The 20,904-nt window shown below is 43.8% G+C and overlaps 1 protein-coding gene across 1 annotated transcript; it reads left to right on the top strand.

Annotated features, from left to right (window-relative positions):
- Positions 1 to 9,386: 9,386 nt before the first annotated feature.
- On the top strand, positions 9,387 to 13,085 carry LOC123068352 (uncharacterized protein DDB_G0286299). The gene is made up of 2 exons (XM_044490928.1): positions 9,387 to 11,070; positions 12,566 to 13,085. The coding sequence occupies exon 1, from the start codon at positions 9,474 to 9,476 to the stop codon at positions 11,037 to 11,039; it is 1,566 nt and encodes a 521-aa protein (XP_044346863.1). The 5' UTR covers positions 9,387 to 9,473; the 3' UTR covers positions 11,040 to 11,070; positions 12,566 to 13,085.
- Positions 13,086 to 20,904: the final 7,819 nt, after the last annotated feature.

The following is a 20,904-nucleotide window of genomic DNA, read 5'->3' as shown; positions in this document are numbered from 1 at the left end:
TAGACCTATTTCACATGGAGGACCCAGGGCAGCGGCCTCGGGACGTGGTGGATGCAATATGCCGATATACGCCAGTATGGACATGGGTGGCCCTTGTGTAATATGTGAAGAAGTCTCACCAATCTGCGTGCCATTCCGGCTTGCTGCTGCCGAGGGCAAGTGCATTGGTTTAGACGACAACAGTCTGCAATACATACCTGCGTCATCTATACTTCCTCCGTTCGGAATTACTTGTCGTAGAAATGGATGTATCTAAATGTATTTTAGTTCTGGATACGTCCATTTTCGAGACAAGTAATTTCGAACGGAGGGAGTAGACGACAACAGTCTGCAATACATACCTGACAGCTTCTACAGTATCCCTTTTTAAGCAGTTGTCTGCATAAGGCCTTGTATAATGGGAGGTGCTTAGGGAAGGTGCTTAAAGAAATAAACCAGATTTTTCTTCAGCACCGGTGCTTATTTGTACATGATAGGCGCTTAACTAAGCGTCTCTCCTGTACAAAATAGGCACCGGTGCTTCAGAAAAGTTCGGTTTATTTTTCTAATCATCTCTCTAAGCACCTCCCATTGTACAAGGCCTAAACTTGTCACCGAGTGGAACATTAAAAAAATAATCCATGGGCTACCAGTAGCACCAGTACCGACGGCAGCCATACAACGGGAAAAGTGACGTCATTAGACTAGCCACAATGGTGAGTAACATACACTAGTAACATACACATATCCCTAGACTATGTTACTACCTCAATAGTGGTAGTAACATAAGTGTGGTAACATGCAAAGCTTCATTTATTAAGTTATAGACTCATATTGCATTGGGACATGTGATGTTACAGTAACTAGCTAAGTTACTAGTACTACATCTTTTTTCATTAACTCATTGTCACATAAGCAAATTTGCTGAGTTGGACTCGATGTTACTACCGAAGTTACTCTTACTGTGGCTAGTCTTAGCCAGCGATTTTCACGTGATTCGACCGTCTGCAGATTTACCAACAACCTCTTCCTTTTCTCTTCCTCTCTCTCCTCCAATTCACCAAATATCCTAGGTGGCACCTCCTATAGACAGCTGAGTCAACCCTATTTTACATGCCCTGAGTACTAGCCGGCACAATTATCAGAGAGTCGTCATAATAAATATGGTGATTGGAAGACTGCTTCATGTACGGGACGGAAAACTCTCCTCCAGTTCACCGAATATCCGAGTTTGCACAGTTGTCCGACATCGCTGGGGAGGTGGAGGCGCATGGGACAAAGACATCGTTGCAAAGTTTACTCACGTTCCTAGCAACAACGCGAAGCTTCCCTCTGCCGCTAGTCGATCCAGATCAGCGTCCTTCACACTGGTGGACTGCTTCAGCACGCGAGCGACCTGAACTTGCTCATGGAGTATCTCTCCAATCGAACTCACAGATGGATTCACCTTAACTTGAACTTGACCCAGCCGCAAGACTTGCTCTCCAAATTTCGCATTCAATCCATCGAGCCTTGACTGAATTTCCTTAAGTCCATCCTATTTCACCTGAATCACACGCAACGCTTCAAACTTCCGATCTACCTAAGGCCCAATGGGCGGATGTAGTAGAAACAAAAGCGATTGTGGCGCCCCGGTGTCTATTCATGCTGTTGCCCCGTCGGCTCGTCAGGCAAGGCAGCAGCAGACAACATGCTTAGAGCATGACACGTGTGCCTCTCCACGGGAAGAGGATAATCTTGCATGGCGCTCGGCTGGTCACGGAGTCGGTTGCAGGGAATTACACCATAGGCTGGCTCGAGAGTTTCACAGAGCTGATCGCTTATGAACTCCAGCCAATCATGGAGTAACTTGTAATTCTCAACCAAACTCGATAGCATTTTCTCAATTGGTTGATGCGTTAGCCACCCTGTGCAATTATAGGAAAGCATTGTTTCTCCTGATACCTCTCAATCCTGAAGGTTACTATTTTCTGCCCTGCTCTATCTAGCTATAGCGGGGTCGCACATCGCCTCGATTCTATAAGTGTGTATACAGTTCTTAGCATGTATATTTATATATACATGTGAACGGATGGACCAAATCGTAACTATATTCAATGGCCGTGATACGATCCTCATAATCAATGAACACAATACTTGAATCTTGTAAGACATGCAGCTGTAAGTTGTCGATCAAACTAAGAATTATTGTTTTAAGTTAAGGGAGATAGATGTATCATGCTTTCATGTATTATTTCTCAATTGAAGTACAAGACTTTTCTTGATTGGCTAATACGAGATTTTAAACAAATGATTACTACACTTAATATGTAATTTGCATGACACAGAATCCATTTTATCGGTAGGTTCCTCTTTTTTTTTTGAGAAAAACTTTAATCTATTCATCATGCCATGGCAGTATAAAAAACACATAAATAATAAAAATGATGACTACAAGCACTGGAGTGAGCCGAAGGCACGCCACCATCATCCCCTCCCTCACCGGAGTCGGGCCATATTTGTTGTAGTAGACAACCAGGAAATCACCATGCTAAGGCCCCATAGGACCAGCGCACCAGAATAACAGTTGTTGCCGACGAAGAGAAGTATAGATCAAAAGAATCAAAGTAGGTTCATCATATTTAAAAATATGTTTGCATGGCATTGTGATTTTGCCTCACATAAATCACATACTAATACGATAATTGTTAGTCAAAGTTCTGTTTAAAGTTAATCAAAATTGGCCAGAGAGAGAGGGAGAGGGAGAGGGAGAGAGAGAGAGAGAGAGTTTCAAAAGATACTTACTAATAACTAATGTGATATTCTAATTGAGAGGATTTTCGGCGATGCGCTTTTAGTGGGAGGAGACGTTCTCGTTCACGACAAGACGCCTACGGTGACTTCGTAAATCTCAAGATGATATGTCAGCTCAGTCTCTCGTAGCTGCTCATAGGGGTAGGGTGTGCGTGTGTGCGTTCATACGGGTGAGTGTATGAGCGCTTGCGTCTGTGCTGTGTTAAAAAAAGAAATTGATTTGCTATGAACAATTAAGAGATAGTATCAAACCGTGTAGATATTGTGTGCAAGTTTTTATGGTGTGGCCGTGTGGGAGTGATGTTCCTGTAAGACACCAACTATAAGCTAAGAGCATATCAAGCCCTTCCTTTATCCTTTATTCTCCTAAAATTCTCCCTATCCATTAATCATCTAAAATTTGAGTGATTTTCTTTTTACACCTAGCTCTTTCCCTAGAAGTCGTATCATCAATAACTCAACTTAGCCCAAAAACTCATCACAAACACACATTTAGAGTAGATTCATTGCATAATTAGACAATAAACATCACATTAAACACAAAAGTAGGTTAACTAAACATTGCGATTGCACTACATTGCCACTACGTCGAGCTAAAATGAGGTGATTTACTCCTCGTCGAAGGAGTGTTCTATCATTGAACTCCAATGATTTGAGCATTGCTGGAGCTTCCTACCTTGTGGTCATTGGCAGCGGGGCAAATCCTTGACATGTCGCCCTTAGAGTCATTGCCTTCGAGTTTGGCAAACATTTGCTCACGCTCGGCATTAGCAATGAGCTTATTGTGGCGGTTGCGATTCACCACACACTCATCCTTGATAAACTCCTAGATGGCATTGTGCACGATGACGACGTCATGGTTGGCAAGAAGCTCGACCATAGCGGTGGTGCGGTGATGCGTTCGGCTTCAAGTTGCACAACCGCTGCGTGGTACTCGGCCTTGTCGGCAAGCACGGTGTGGACTCATCCACAACGGTGACGACCTCCTCTCCCGCAGCAGCGACCTTGAAGACAGCGGCAATGAGCTCATCTGCAACGCCAGTGATCGCCTCCTCCTCCATCTCCTCCTCCTCGTCCTCTCCTAGTTGTCCTCCTACAAGATTGACTCGTCGTTCGAGCTCGGATCTACGTAGGTGGCCGTGTGCACTCCTTGGTGGCGGGTTCGATGTGATGCTCGGCTGACAACATCACGTAGTAGGTGATCTGACGATGCGACATAGCAAGCACGGCAGTGAGCTTCGCATGTGTTGGGCCGGGGATAATTTACCTGGATTAGGGGATAAATGGGGCGTGATTGTGGCGGGGTAGGGTTTGGGGGCAGCCGGACCGGCCAAGCGAGTGGCGCACAGTGGCTGCACCATGAAAGCAGTGCTAGAGGGGAGCTCTTTTTTTTTACTGAATCTTAATCTTCTGAGAGGAAAAATAGTCTTAGGTTGAAGGGGTGTGTTCTAAAGGATAGCCAACTAATTTTTTTGCCATGTCACTCAAATAGTATGGTACTCTACGAGATTGTCAATTACTATTTTCAATCTAGACTAGAGTACTCAATATAATGTCCCGGCTAGAAGGGTTGGGCGCTTCGCTACGCCATTGGTGTTGTTGGGATTGTAAAAATATAGTATTATTTAGTTTGGCACGTGGGGGAGATGATTGAGATGTGTTTTTTGTTTTTATAATATGGTATTTGGTTGGTCCCTTCATGGCGATGTGATTTTTTGTTATCTATTAATCAATCCTCGCGTATGTGGGGAGTCTTTTGCCTTGCTAGCCATGTGCACTATATCAGTGCAATAGTATCACATGTTGGTGCTTATTTTTAGCGAGTTAGTGAGAGGGCATGTGGGATTAAGAGGATCTCTAGAAAATCTGGTATACGTCTATCCCACAAAAGTTGTTTACGCGCGCACGTAAAAAAATTACGGTACCGCGAGCCCTCCGTCTGAACAGATCCCATAAACCCGTCCCGCGAATGTTTTGCGGATCGCGTTTGCGGGATCTGTTTCGTGCCGGAGGGCTCGTGGTACCGCAAATTTTTGCATAGCTTTGTAAATTCTAGATTTTCAACATTATGAACCAAATGAAATCATAATATAAATTAAACATATGAGTATGAATCGTCTGAAAAGCAGTTCACAATACAACAATCGTTTTCAATACAAGAAATGTTCAAATTCGAATAATTATTACAACACCGCTTGTTCAAATCACACAAATACATATGAATAAAATTGTGGATCTATCCTCCATAGAGTTGCCAACGATGCTTAATAAGATCATGCTGGAGTTGGTTGTGTGAATCACGATTCTCAATCCTCTAGTAGGTGTCAAGAAATGCAGTGATCTCATCTGCGTCCCTGATAGGCTTCACACAGCTACCAACATTGTCATAATAAAAATCTAAATTCAAATCCCTCTCATCCTCGACGATCATGTTTGTAAAATTACACAAGCAGTCATGATGTTTCTGATGGATTTTTATCCCGCAAGCTATTGGGACCTCGAATAGTGGAAAACCGAGCTTGCAACACACCAAATGCCCTCTCAATATCCTTTCCGCAAGCTTCTTGTGCTTCGGCATATTTTTTGTGTTTCTTGGTTTCGGGTTCACTAATGGTCTTCACAAATGTTGAACATGAAGTGTAAACACCGTCGGCAAGATAGTACCCCATGGTATAGTCATGGCCACTGATGGTATAGTTGCAAGACGGAGCTTTGCCACTAGCTAGTTGAGCAAATAGATGAGATCACTGCAAACATTGATATCATTGAGAGAACCCGACAAACCAATGAAACAATGCCAAATCCATATCTCATGTGAGGCCATGGCTTCAAGCACAATGGTGGGTTTACGCTTGTGGTCGGGGTATTACCCTGCTCAAGCCACTGGGCAGCTCTTCCACCTTCAATGCATACAATCAATACTGCTTAGCATGCCCGTCCATCCCCTCTTTTTGTTCATTGCCATGAGCTTATTTGTGTCTTCCTTGTTTGGAGCTCGAAGGTACTCTGGGCCAAAACCCTGGATCATTGTCTTTGCAAAGACACAGACGCATCTGATAGTGGTATCTTCTCCAATGCGAAGATATTCATCCGCATAGTCGGCGGGAACACCATATGCAATCACTCTCATCGCCGCTGATATTTTTTGATATGCACTAAAGCCAAGCAAACCGGCGGCATTCCTACGCCGAGTGAAAAAACTGTAATTCTGCTCGCAAGCTTTAACGATGCACACGAAAAGAGACCTACGCATTTGGTATCACCTACGAAATAGGTGAGCCGGATATGTCGTTACCTTAGTGAAGTAGTCCTTCATGAGCATCTTGTCGCCGAGAGCTTGGTTGCAAGGAATGCATAATCGGCCAACCGTGGATCCGTGGCGTTTTTCTTCAGGCCCTTAGAGCAACTCCAATGGGGCGACCCATTTCGTCCGCCACTGTCCGTTTGGGTCGGCGCGGACAGAAAAGTCGGCCCAACACGCCGACCCAAATGGACGCGCGTCCGCTTTTTGTCCGCGGGCGACCTATTCCCGACCCATTTTTGAGCCGGGTTTGCGTCGGCACGGACACGCGACAGACGCACGCACGCTCGCCCTCTCCTCCCCCCGGGCCCGCTGGTCTGTGTCACATCGCCCTCCCCCATCCAACAGCAACCCTCGCCCTCCTCCTCCGTCCCCGACGCCACCGCCCATTTTTGCCAGCGACTCTGCCAGGTACCAGGGCCTCCACATCGGCCCAGCGACGCCGCCCACTCCCACGTCGCCCGCCACCGTCGTCTTGCTGCCGGGAGCCGACTGCTTCCCCCCCCCCCGCGCCCCCACCACACAGCCGCCCTCGACCAAGAAGCCGCCCGGCCAGTTCCTCACCGGCACGCTCCTCGGAAGCCGGCACGCTCCTCGGAAGCCGGCATGCTCCTCGGAAGCCGGCACGCTCGGCGGACGCCGGCAGGACAGCAGCTGGTCCGTGCGCGCCGCGACTCCCTTCACCGGTCGTCTCCTTCGCCGACGCCCGCAAGTTGTTCGACAGTTTGCCAAGGTACAAAATGGACTCCGCCGACGAGTTCTTTTTTCATAATTTCCTTTGCGACTCCGACGATTCGTCCTCCGATGACGAGGAGGAGATATTTGCAGCCGTGTTGGTCCATCACCACCTCAACAGCCAGCGGCCATTGTTCCGTGGCTCCATTCCGGGCCACCTTTCGGCGTTGAATCGCAACCGAGAGAGCGGGCATTTCCTTCTTTAGAAGGACTACTTTGATACAACAAACCTGTTGTTCAAACATCAGAAATTCCGCCGTCGTTTCCGTAAGAGTAGGCATGTCTTCAATCGTATTGGAGAGGGGGTGGTCGGCTATGATGACTATTTTGAGTGCAAAGAGGATGCCGTTGGCAAGATTGTTTTTTCCTCTTATCAGAAATGCACTGGCGCCATCCGATTGCTTGCATACGGAGTGCCCGGTGATCTCATTGACGAGTACGTCCGTATGAGCGAGTCTACTTGCCTAGAGTCTCTATATAAGTTCTGCAAGGCTGTTATTGGTGTGTTTGGCCCTGAGTATTTGAGAGAGCCGACTGCTGAAGATACATCCCGTTTGTTGGTGATGAATGCCAGCAGGGGCTTCCCAGGGATGCTTGATAGTATAGCCTGCATGCATTGAAAGTGGAAGAACTGCCCTTCTGCTTGGCAAGGCAGTATAAGGGCCATGTCAGGGCTTGCACTGTCATACTTGAGACCGTGGCGTCTCAAGATCTCTGGATCTGGCACTTTTACTTTGACATGGCCGGATCACACAATGATATCAAATCTGTCCACAAGATGTAACGACACTGTGATGCGTCGCTTGGGGTGCGTCGAACCGTTTTCTCACTGAGAAGACCGATGTGGGACAGAAAGGACCGATTTGGGACAGAAAAACCGATAGACGAAAAAAAGTTGCAGATGTGGAGCCATAGGCCGGAGGAGGCTGTGGCCTGTGGGTACTAAACGGCAACGTACGAGAGATTAACTCTGCAGTTTCTTGATATAAAAAAGAAAGAGAAAAAACTGCAGTTTCTTCAATAGCGAGCTCAAGAATTGATGCCAGCACAGACGACTCAGTTGTGAGTGCGTGACCCGTGCGCCTATCCAGCACAAGGGATTCACTGTACGTACTGCTCGGCCGGCCATGGAATTGACAACAATGAACTAGACCTAATACCGGGACTGGACCAAGAGTTTTAGACATACAATGGCCTACGGACTCTTAGCGACCATGAAGTGACCTGTGATTCTCAACCATGATACTCCCTCCGTCCAGAAATACTCGTCGGAGGAATGGATGTATCTAGACATATTTTAGTTTTAGATACATCCATTTTTATTCATTTCTCTGACGAGTAATTCCGGACGGAGGGAGTACATGATGTTTGCTCCAACGCTTCATGCATTGCCCCCCTTGTGCAAGTTCAATACGGCAATATTTCTCCCGATACCTCTCAAGCCACAAGGATATTGTTTGTACTCCCTTCTCTAGCTATAGGCTATAGCAGTGTCTCGCATGGCCTTGGTTCACAAAATGAATATCCAGCTCTCAGCATGCATGTATATTTATACATGTGAAACGAATGGACCAAATATATATTTCAATGATCCGGATATGATCCTGATAATCCATGGCATCACAACCCATGTACCTCTGTGCGTTTCAATGCTTGATTGACACCATATGCTACTTCATATTTAGTAGTACCAAGCGACATAGTAAGATTTTTCTTTAATAGATCAAGTGGGGCCTTATATTTTACGTGCTTAAGTTTTACTTTGAAGTTTCGAAGAGCTTACTTGACTACTTTTTGTCCAGGAAGAAGGCTAAGGTTGCGAGGAGCAGGGGAGGCGCCAGGATTGGGCCAAGCCCCGGGCCCCGGGCTTGCTACAACGTTACTACATTGTCCATGATGCTACAGTGAACAAAGTATTTAATCTTCACGTCCCGGGCCCAGCCCCCCTCCCCCCGCTCTGGGTCCTGTATTCGCCACCGGCGAGGAGAAAGCAAACCTTGAGCCCACTCTGTCAGGCAAGGCTAAGAAGAATGCTAAGGTTGTGGCGGAGAAGACGACGCTTGAGCCCGCTCTATTGGGCAAGGCCAAGAAGGCTCAGGTTGGGACGGAGAAGGCATCTCCTGAGCATTTTCATATCACAAACATGTTTTCAAATTTGCAAAATTGTATTAATTCATGAAGTTTTTTTAAAATTCAGAATATATATAAAATTCATGGACATTTTTAAAAATCATGATGTTTTATAAATAACCGATTTCTTATATTGGTGTATAAAAAACTTACGAATATTTTTTTGAAATATTGCAACAGTTTTTTAATCAGTGTTCGCGATTTCTTTCAAACCTGAAAATATCATATACGTATATTTTTGGAACATATGGTTGAGCAAGCAAGTGAGCGAGCAGGCCTTATTGGGCCTCGCCGCTTGAACCTCGGAGAAGCCAATCTCGAAAAAAGAAACTAAAAAAAATCGGCAGCATTTCCTAAAAGGAAACAACGTGGCGTAGGCCTACGCGAAATTCCGTTCATGCCCTCAATAATCTAACGAATTCACAGCGCAGCCCACCGCGTCGCTGCCGTCTCCTCTTTTCCACTCCCACCCAACACCCCCACCCTGCTCGCCGCCCTCTCCGCCGCTCCCGCTCCCGAAACCCTAGCGGCGAGGATGGGCCGCAAGCGCCGCCAGCCGTCACCGCCGCCGCCTCCGCCTCCGGAGGAGGATTCTTCCGCCGAGGAGTCCAGCTCCGCCGAGGAGGAGGAGGAGGAGGAGGAGGAGGCGGCGGAGGCCACCCCCGCGACCCAAAATTCCCCCAAGCCCCCTTCCGCCGCCGCGGACGACGACGCCGAGGCCGACGCCGATTCGTCGGACGGAAGCGACGAGGAGTCCTCCGAGTCAGGCAAGATCGACGCCGAGGCCTTCGAGCTGCGCCAGATCGCCTCCTCCAACCCGCCGCCGGCTGCGGCTTCCAAGCCCGAATCCGACGACCAGGAGCCCACTCCGCCGGGCAAGGACAAGAAGAAGCGCAAGGCCGGGGCGGAGAAGGTGGCGCCTGAGCCCTCTCCGTCCGGCAAGGCCAAGAAGAAGGCACTCTCCGAGCTCACTCCTTCCAGCGAGGGGAAGAAGAAGCACAAGGCCCAGCCGGAGAAGACTGCGCCGTGGAACAAGCTTGAGAAACCTGGACAGCCCAGGCGCTGGACAGTCGAGGACGAGCTCAAGATCCTGGAGGCTCTTGTTCGCCACGTCAAGGCCAATGGCACCCAGCCGGGCGCTGGTGAGCTTATTGCCGTGGTTGGTGGCAGCCTCGAGAGGAAGAACTGCACCAAGACGGAAATGTATGAGAAGGTGCGGAACATCAGGCAGCGGTATGAGAAAGCGGTGAGCACAGGCGCTCTGCCAGAGAAAGATGATGACCTCCGCAAGTTCAAGCTCTCGGAGCAAGTCTGGGGAGCAAATGCAAAGCAGGTGGCTGCAGCCACCATGGCTCAAAATGAGGCTGCTTCCTTAAAGAGCAAGAAGAAGGGGCAGACTAGCAAGGAGAAAACAGAGGGCCATTCAAAGGGTGGTGCAGCAAAGGAGGCAACCGCTAGCGCCGATGAAACAGAGGGCTATTCAAAGGGTGCTACAGCAAAGCAGGCCACCGAAGAGAAGGTAGAAGAAGATGGCAAGGGCAGGTCATCAAAGAAGGCCAGCACTGCTGATACTCCTGCTAAGAGTAGAAAGCGGGGAAACCACAATGAGGAATTGGAAGGCGATGCAAAAACTGCCACTACAAAGGAGACCGTGGATACTACCACTCAAAATGGTGGCACTTTGGTGAGGAGCAAGAGTGGAAAGTCTGACAAAGAGAAAGCGGATGGAGATGCTGAGAGCCCCACACCAACGGAGGATATGGCTGACGCTCAAAATGGTGGCACCCTTGCTCTGTATAAGACGGAAGGGGAAGCTCATGAAGAGAAAATGGACACAGATGCTAATGTGAAAGGCACGCGCAAAGGGTTTGAGGAATTGCAGAAATTGTACCCCAACCTTACCTCTTATGTGGAGGACATCCAGGCCCAGCATCCATGTGGGGAGACACTGAAGAGAGCATTTGAGTTCATTCCTGATGAGAAGGCATGTACTTTGGAATCCAAGATCAAGAAGCAAAGAGTAGCTGAGTTGAGGATGGAGATGCGCCGATCTGACACAAAGAAGGAGGTGACCAACATATTCATAGGATTGCTGGACTAAACCCTTCTGTTGTTGTCAACCCATTTATGCGGTATACCATTCTACTTACTCCTGTGTTATTATGTTTTATCGTGATGATATATTGAAGATTTTTATATAACTCAATGTGATGCATCTTACTTCTCTAGTTTACTTCAAGTCTAGCTTTATATATCTGCAACCAAATTCCACCCACCACCCTAAAAGATTAGAAAGATTAGGCGGATGCAGGTGAGTTGGAAGTTTGGTTGGACATATATCCAGTATAATTTTGTGCAGGCAGCGAGGCACCGTGAATTCATGGCAACTGAAAGTCTGAAACAAGGGCCAACGGACATGAGATGGATTATATGCATCTCATGTCTTATGCTTATATTCAATAATGGTTCCACCGTATTTAGATACACAGCTTTTTTGCAGTACTGACTTGTAAATCTTCCTGCAATTATTGTGTCGGTTACTGTTATTGTATTGTGGCTGTCAAAATATTGTTCAGGATTAAACTGCTGGTTTCTTTGATTGTTACTGTAGAGTTTGTAGTCATTTTAGTGACTTACATTTAACCTTATGTGTCAGTTTTCAAGCAACTTATAAAGTTATATAAGACAACGATTGACTAGTTAACTGACTTTAATATCGTGTTGACAACTTTTTTTGGTAACACGGCGTTTTGGACAAAGAACAGTACATAGTTTCAGGAAACTGTCATCTCTCTTAGAGATCATTTTTTGTTGCTTCCCCTTCAGTGTCCTAGAAAGAACAACTGTTGCATTTTTGTTCATGTTGGCATGTAGTTCTGAGGTCTGACATTTGACATGTCAAGTCTTGCTCAAAAAGGGCTGATTTCCTGAAAGTCAGCAGATATGCAAATTCAGTTGGAAGTTCTGACCACAGAGAATGACAAAGTATGGTGTGTTACAACCTGAAAGGCTGAAATTGTGCTGTCATTGCAGAGATGTATCCTAAGCCTGTTATTTCAGCAACTCTGGAAGTTGTCGTTCACACAAATTGACAGAGTCCCTAGTTTTTAGTTTTAGTTTCTGTGTGTGTTATTGGATCGTGGATCAGTTTGTAGCAGTTTCAAAAATCGAGTAACTCGGTATCTTAGCCGATGTTATGCATCTTTCCTGCACTACCATGCAAAAGCTAGCATGAATATGTCCCATTGTTCTCTTATTGAACGAAGTGACTAGAGCTGTTTCTTGTAAGCGGTTGGTTAATACCCCCTCCGTTAACAATTATAAGGTGTTCTAACGTTATTATGAGTCGGATGTATATAGACGCATTTTAGTGTCCTGTTCACTCATTTCAGTCCGTATGTAGTCCATATCGAAATATCAAAAACATCTTGTAATTGTGAATGGAGGGAGTAGTAAATATGCACTTGTGTTTTTGCAAATGGTAATCATGCTTTGTTTGATTTGTGTGCGCCCTTCCTGTACTGAAATTGTATTTCTATCGAAATAAGTGTCAATTTGTATGTTACAGTAATATATACGAGTTCCATTGCTGATGTAACTTCCGGTTCTGTTTGCTTTGATTGCCAGATTGCTGGGTAAGAAGACTGTCTGAAGTAGCAAAAGGTTGATTGGACGTGGAACCAATGGATGAGCACGAGACATGGTGACGAGCTACTATTGTCGCCGGCTGTTGTCTTGTTAATGGTGGTTGGTGGTGAGCTGACTCATGCTGTCTTATGGCAGTACCTATGTTGGTGTCATGTCTAGGAAATGGTGGCGTCCTAATGCTGTCTATGACTTGGAATTCCGTTTCTTCTGTTCGATGAGTTAGGTCTTATTGGCTGTGTAATGTTGCTTCTGAATTCAGTGGTGGTGGAGGCCGGAGGCCGATGGTCAGGCGTATTGGCTTTGTGTTGAGGCTGCTGGATTAAGAGCCTTCTTTTTTACTCCCTCTGTAATCTAATATAAAGGCGTCTAGAATACTAAAGTAGTGATCTAAAGGCTCTTATATTAGTTTACAGAGGGAGTAGCTGTAAGCGCTGTTTTGGAGCTGTCATGTTTGGACTTGGATGTAGTGTTGTGTTTGTTGGAGTTTGTTTTGGTTTCAGTCCTGTAGTGTTGAACTTAAGTTCATTTTGGAATTTAGATGATTGGCTGCGTAGCACGAAAGGTAGCAGAGGGGCAAATATTTGAATACAGCACAAGACAATTTACCTAGTTGTGGATCGGGTGAAAACTCTTCTGATTTGGGTATAAATTAAAGCATGAACTTGTACAAAACGATGCATACCAACGACTCGCGAAGGATAACACAGGCTGCTAGGCGAAGCAGTTCCACCTATCGCCGGTGCGACGCGGGCTCCTACTGCTCTAGCAACATCTTCAAGACACTACCCAAGCAGTCTGTTAGAGAGTTGTATGCCCACACACTGGTAGCATTCATCAAGCGAGTTGTAGTCCTCGAATTGCTTTGCCAAAGTTTGCTCCAATTATCATTCCTGTACCTCCTCTATATGACTGAACCGAAGCAATAATTATCCTGATACCTCTCAAGCCCCAACGTACTTGTTTCTTCCCCCATGACCTATGCTATGGTGTTGTCTTATGAAACTCATCGGGCTCGAATCTGAAAATGTATATGCGTTTCTTGGCTTGTACATTTATACATGTGAATGGTAGGAGCAAATCGCACATATATTCAATTACCCCGAGACGATCATGATAACTAATGAGTTCAATGCTTGGTTGGTCTTATATGCTACTGCATATTTTAGTGTCAAGTGCTACACTAGTACTCATGCATACATCCATAACCTATTTACACATCATCTGACATTGTTGTCAGGTTACAACAAATGCATATTCAAGGACTTAATTACACATCTACCTAACATTATTATAAGATATTCATATTGAAATCCTGAGCAATCGGCCTTATCTCCCCTTTCTGAATAAAACAATATGAATGACATGGAGCACACATTAATTTACTTAATGAAGGATGCCAATACATCCTAGAGGAGCAACTGCTTACCTTAACAGTCTCTGTCAATCACATATGCATTTGCCAATAGCCAACTACATGTAAATCAATTGACACCCACATATAGATAATCATATCTGGTTACTTAGTTTCTCGTGCATATCAAACATTTACGCTAGCTCATATATTTAGGCTAGGGCAGACTCAGGGCATACTAGCATGTCTTTTTTATAATCAAAGCACACAAGAATCAAAGATGTCTTCATCCACATCCTATTATCGTCATCATCTTTGAAAATACATACATAGTTATAGGTAATGCCACATCTGCGATAGATGTAACCAAAGAAGTTGGATAGCTTTGTATGACTTAACCCCCTGGCTCAGGTCACCTGAATCAGCTCTAGTAACTCCAAGGCAAGAACCAATACCCATTTTTTCGTTTGAGGAATCACCAGGGGGCAAGACGCCACACCTGGATATATTTCTCGATAGGAGGCTGCTTCCGTATTCTCAGTGGTGGTAGAGGATGGAAGGCATATTCGCTTGGGTTGAGGCTGCTGGAAAAAGTGCCCCCTTTTGTAGTTCTAAATGCTATTTTGGAGCTGCCATGGTTGGATGTAATGTCGTGTATGTCAAGAGTTTGTTTTGGTTTCAGTCCTGTAGTGTTGAACTTAAGTTCGTTTTGGATGATTGGTTGCAGGAGCAGGATTCCAATATCGTGCCTGCTGGTTTTACTTGGGTGCGTCGTGTGGCGTTTTATCGGTTTCTTTCTTATTTGAAATCGGAGAGGAGAGCTCTTTGGTTTGAAAGAAAGAAATGAGCGATTCTTATTTAAATTTTGAGTCTTGCTTCAGTACACCCCACTCACAAACCGTATAAGGACAATAGGGTCATCTGATTATAAGATATACCCATCTATGTATGTGGCACGTACCAGCTGTATACACAACCGATCCGCCGGCCCGTCACACAAACTGACAAACACAACCTCTGTCTTGGGCCTGGCCCATTTTCCTTTTTCTTTCTTTAACCTTCAAACATAGTTGCGTGAGGTAGGATTCAAACTCCCAACCTCTTAGTTTACTTCCACACACTATAACCAACCGGGAAAACTATCTTGTGGTGTCTAGTTACTTCTTTTATTATTTTTTTGTTTGGCCCTTTTATTCTTTGATTTTATTCCTTTTTTTATTTTTCTTCAGAAAACACATTCTTGTCCCCGCGTTAACAAAATGAGTCGTGTGTGGCGTTAAACACATACAGTTAACGCAAACAAAAAAATATTAAACACAAAAGGTGAGTCGTGTTTCAGTAAATGATGAACGAAATGTCTGCATGTACAAGATGGATCGATATTCATTCCACGTTGTCTATATGCATGGCGTATAGGTTCTCGTCGCATGAGTCACCATGTTGGGCCAAAAAAACTGAACTAAACGCAAACAAAAAATGACTCGTGTTTGAATGAACGAATGAAACGTACACGACTGGTCCACACTGAGGGATGGAGCGAGGGACCCGTGTGTCATTTCAATGACTAGCTACCCAAGCGCTTTTCTTTTAATAAAAATTCAAATAAAAAACTACATACACTGTTTTCTTTTTAATTTTCTTAAATTCGTGAACATTTTCTTAAATTCCTTAACTTTTTAAAAATGCATGAACTTATTTGTTGAATTCATTATTTATTTTTCAAATAAATGCTTTTTTTAATTTTGTAAACTTTTATCAATTTCGTGAACTTTTTTTGTCAAATTCGTGAAGTTTTTTCAGACCGATGAACTTTTTTCAATTTCACGAATTTTTTTCAAATTCATGAACTTTCTTGTCAAATTCATGAACTTTTGTGTTAAAATCATGAACTTTTTTGTCAAATTCGTGAACTGTCTTCAATTTTGGGAACTTTTTTGTCACATTCGTGTACTTTGTTCAAATCTTTGAACATTTTTAAACTTGTGAACTTTTCTTTTATCTATGAACATTTTTTTAAAATTTAAAAGTCGGCAACTCAGGCTGGCAATCGGGTCGGGTTTGGTCGGGTCGACCTCTCCTAGACTCATGCCCGAATCCCTTGTCGGGTTTGTCGCCTGCCTAGGAGCGTACCCATGGGTGACCCATGCCCGAACCCATTGAGTAACCCGACCAACTCAGGCACCGATCAGGTCTGCCGTTTTATTATGTTTTCTTTTTACTCGTTCAATGCATGCCATGGTTGATGTATTTCCTCTTGAACCTCCTAGTCTCCTTTATATAGTAGAACCCCACCTACTAGACGCCAGAGCAAGCCAGGTGGTACTAAACAACCTGCTCCTATGATCAATTCACTGACATGCACGCAATAGATTTTTTCTAGGGTAGCATGCACTTTTTTTAGACTGTGTGTTGCATGCCTTCAGCTTTTGGAGGTTCAATAGGCTGAAAATATTGCATCGTTGCTACGTTAATTAGGATGAAGATGATGATCCATACCCTACCCATTCGGGGTAGGTGCCCATGAGCTCAGGCACCCATGGGTCGAATTATCGGGTTGGCCGTCAGCCATGTAACCAGGCTGCCCTATTATATAGTCAAGATTTCTGACTCCTTCCGTGTAACCAGGTGAGATGGGACTAAATATGAACGGCAGTGTGCTGCCTACAGGTTTGAGTAAGCCAGAAGGCCATGTTCAACGGAGAGTGTTCGATGGAGGGTGTTCGAGTAGCCCAGAAGGCTCCCTTTGAGTGCATGTTTTTTGGATCCGTCAAATGACCCCAATTTTTTACAGGATCTTATATGGCCAATTAAAGGCATTATGCCAAGTTGTTTTGGTTTTCAACAAATCTGGAATTTTCGGGTCAAAAAAGTCTGATAATGGTAGGATCTGTCGCAACTTACATGCGGTGTCGAAATAGTTCAAACCTGACATGAATACCTACTATGGGCATGTCCACCTTGCAAAAGTTGGCGTCATTTGAGGGGGAAAGTATCCGGTGCACCGGACGTCGTAGCGTGTTTAAGAATATTTTAAAAAAATCTGAAAACAATGTAGCCCATTTGCGCAACGTCGGTCTATGTTGTTGCAAAAATTAAAATCAAAATTCAAAACATTGCACAAGATACAAAAATAACAAATTTGGCATCAGTGTGTTAATGGGCCAAATCTAAAGCCCAACTAATGTTGTGTACTATTCAGTGCCAATTTTATGATTTTTGTACCTCGAGCAGAAATTTTGAGTTGAAATTTTGCGACAACATGAACCGACGTTGTGCCAATGTGCTAATGTTTTTTCAGTTTTTTTAACATTCTTGAATGCGCTATGGTCGTCTGGTGCACCGGTAGCACCACAACCACCGGTGCACCAGATACTTTCCCCATTTGAAGGATGTACAAACATATATCTTGTTCAACAAAAGTGTGTTCGGGTATACCAGAAAGCTCCGTCCGAGAGCACATTGTTTTCCGACATCCTTGAAATGGCCCCAATTTTTTCCATGGCCTTGTATGACCAATTAAAGGCATCATGCCAAGATGTTTTGGTTTTCGATAAATTTTGCATTTTTATGAAGTTTTCCTAATAAAAAAGCTGATAAAGTCTGACGTGTCGTAACTTGTATACGGTGTCGAAACTCGTTCAAACCTGTCATGGATGCCTACCATGGGCATGCCCACATGACTGCAAAAGTTGGGGTTGTTTTAAGAATGTTTAAAACTAGATCATGTTCGACAGATGGTGCTCAAATAGGCCAGAAGGGCCCTTTTGAAAGCACATTGTTTTGACATCCGTCAAATGACCTCAATTTTTACCACCAGCTTATGTGACCAATTCAAGGCATCATGCCAATTTTTTCAATTTTTTGACAATTCTTGTAGTTTTTGGAGTTTTCTCGGTGAAAAATGGCCTATAATTGACCGGACGTGCCGCAACTTGCATACAATGTCGGAATTTGTTCAAACGCCTCATATATTTGTGTCAAGCCGTTGCAAGAAGATGAGGTCATTTATCTATAGTGCAAAAAACCACCAGTTCAGAAAAGAGTGCTAGACAAGGCCCAATAGGTGGATTCGTGAGTATGTAGTTTTTCCTAATTTGAATACCTTTGTTATTTGCAGTTTCCGTCATTATCAGCCAACATGAACACTTTCTTATATCCTAACCATTTCTGGAAATTTGTCAATAATTTTTTCATTCCAAATTGTGTATGAAAATTTTACAAGGTTCAACACTTTTCTAAAAGTGTTAAAAAATTATCAACAATATATGATGAACAAATATTGCAAACCACACACTTTTTTAAAAATGTATCTAATTTTTTGAAACACAAACATTTCTTAAATTTGTGAACAAAATATAGAAAAACAAGCACATTTTTTAAAAATTGTAAAAATATATTTGAAAACAAGTTTTTTTTGGTATTCCAACAATATTTCAATGTTTGGAACAGGTCTATTTTTTCAAGAATGAGAATAATGAATTAAGGAAAAAAGTAAAGAAAAACCTAAAAATAGAAAAGAGAAACAAAAGGTTAGGCCTTGGCCCAACTAGGTGACCGCATCGTCCCACCTAGTTGGGCCGACCCAAGTGTCCGCGGATTTGAGAAAAGTTAATCAATTTGAAAAAAATATGATAAAAAATCGTGGGCTTTAAAAGTAAATTCGTTTAAACTTAAAAGAGGTCGTGGATTTGAAAAAAGTTCACAGATTTGAAAATAAAGTTCATGAATTTAAGAAAATGTTCAAGAATTTTAAAAGTTCATAGACTTCAGAAAAAGGTCACGATTTAAATGTTTTGCAAATTTAAAATAGAAAAGAAATGGAAAAAGTAAAAAGAAAGATATTTTTTATTAAAAAGGACAAAGAATACAAAACATGCTCGTATTGGTTAGTGTTATATTTGAAAAAGACAAAAAAATGATAAGTAGACAACAGAAAGTAGTCTAGTTGGTTACCTCGCTTGTACTAAGTGTATACGTGCTGGGCTTGAATCCCGTTGAACACTCATTTTTTAAAACTTTTACAGAAAAGGGGGAAAATGTAAAATGGGCCGGCCCAAGGCAATACATACACATGCCGCGTATTGCGCTTCGCGCAGTCGACGTAATTTTAAAAAAGACCATCCTACCCTTTATTATGAAGTGGTACTTTCACATAATTCAAAATATTTCATATCAATTAACCAAAAAATTATTATATTTTAAAAAATGTTCACACATTGGTTAGTGTTATATTTGAGGGAGAAAAAAGAAGGTAACTAGACACAAGAAGTAGTCCAGTTGGTTATTGCCCTTGTAGTAAGCGTACATGTGCTCGGTTTGAATCTAATGGGGCGCTCATTATTTGAAGGTTTTAGAAAACATGAAAAAAGTGTAAAATGGGCTGGCCCGCCCTTTTGAAGGTTTTACAGAACAGGAAAAAAATGTAAAATGGACTGGCCCAGGGCGGTACGCACAGGCCGCATATCGCGCTTGGCGCAGACGATGTGCTTTTGATAAAGACCATCCTATGCTTTATTATGAAGGGGTACATGGGGGTTGTATCGAAGCGAAAGTGTTAAATTTTTGAACTGATACAACTTTCGGGCGATCATTGGTTGTTCATACTTGGGTCCGCTCCCAAAGGATTCATTGTTTGACAGTTGTCCTTCCATGGAAATATATGCATGACATAAGCAAATCTTGCAGCTGGCACTGAATTCATCCAACTTGTTGCTATAATTAATTTAATTAAGATATGGTTAAGTTAAAGAATAATAAGCAGGCACTAAAGGCTTGATGATGCTTTGGAAGATATATGCAACAAGACTGAATTGTTCTTAAAGAAGACGCAATGGTGATTTTTGTGAACAAGAATTTGAATTGGACAATGTGTTAATATACATGCTTCAGGATGAGACATTGAATTATTAATCACCTTCTTTTGACCAAGGAAAATTAGAAAACAAATTACATAATCCAAGTTGAGTCCCGTGGGAATTTTATGTCAGGAATTCTGGCATAACACAATTCGTCATAAAATTGAAGCGTTCTCAGATTCACGCAAACGGGATATTCAATTCCATGCAACTCAAGCATGGGATGAGAGATCTCTAGCATGTTTCACGCTCCGCAACACATTTCTGACACAATCATGGTCAGTTTCTCCATTAATTCTCAGAGTTCATACGGACACGATTGCCACAATTGAAACACCAGGAAGCACAGTGCAGGCTTCATGGTGTGTTTATCTCACTGAGCTGATCAACAAAAAAAAGTAGCAGAGGGGAAATAATTTAATACCTCACAGGTCAATTTACACGGCCGTCAATCGGGTGAAAACTCTTCTGATTTGGTAAATTGTCAGATTACACGACGAGTACAGTCTTGTACCATGCCATCACAGACTAGATTATTTGCTAAAAAGCACTAACCTATGAAACGACAAAATAGGCTGCTTGGGGAAACAATGAAGAACAATGCCACCTATCACCGACACGGCATAGACCCCACTTCTCTAATCACATCTTCAAGGCAGTACAAAATACAGAGGGTCATTGGCCCACAGACATGTATGATTCGTCATTTGACTTGTAATGCCCAAGTGAGGATGTATCGTGTGCAACGGGCCATCTGATGCTACGAGTGCACCAGCTCAATCTGAGCCGCCGGATGCACAATAGAGGGACCAGATTGCATAAACATATGGGCTGCTGGTACATTTTACATATTGCTCCTCAGAAATCGTCCATTTGCGCAAACAGTCATCCTCCAAGACATCGTCTCTTTCCTTGGCATCTCGTCTTCCTCTCCTGTACCTGAGCGTGCCAGGGCGATTCAGATCGTGAGTAGGGTTAGCGAGTCCTCTCGCCGCCTCTCTCTCCCGCTCCCCCTGGGTCGCCCGACTTTCTCCCCTCTCTCACTTGTACATAGTTCCGTTGCCGGTGAATCACCAGCGCCCCTCCTCTTCTCTGAAACGGCCGTCCCAGGT

This window comes from Triticum aestivum, chromosome 3B, assembly GCF_018294505.1.
Source record: "Triticum aestivum cultivar Chinese Spring chromosome 3B, IWGSC CS RefSeq v2.1, whole genome shotgun sequence".
Lineage (NCBI taxonomy): Eukaryota > Viridiplantae > Streptophyta > Magnoliopsida > Poales > Poaceae > Triticum > Triticum aestivum.
Note: the sequence above shows the minus strand (reverse complement) of the source record. Positions and strands in the feature narration are given on the sequence as shown.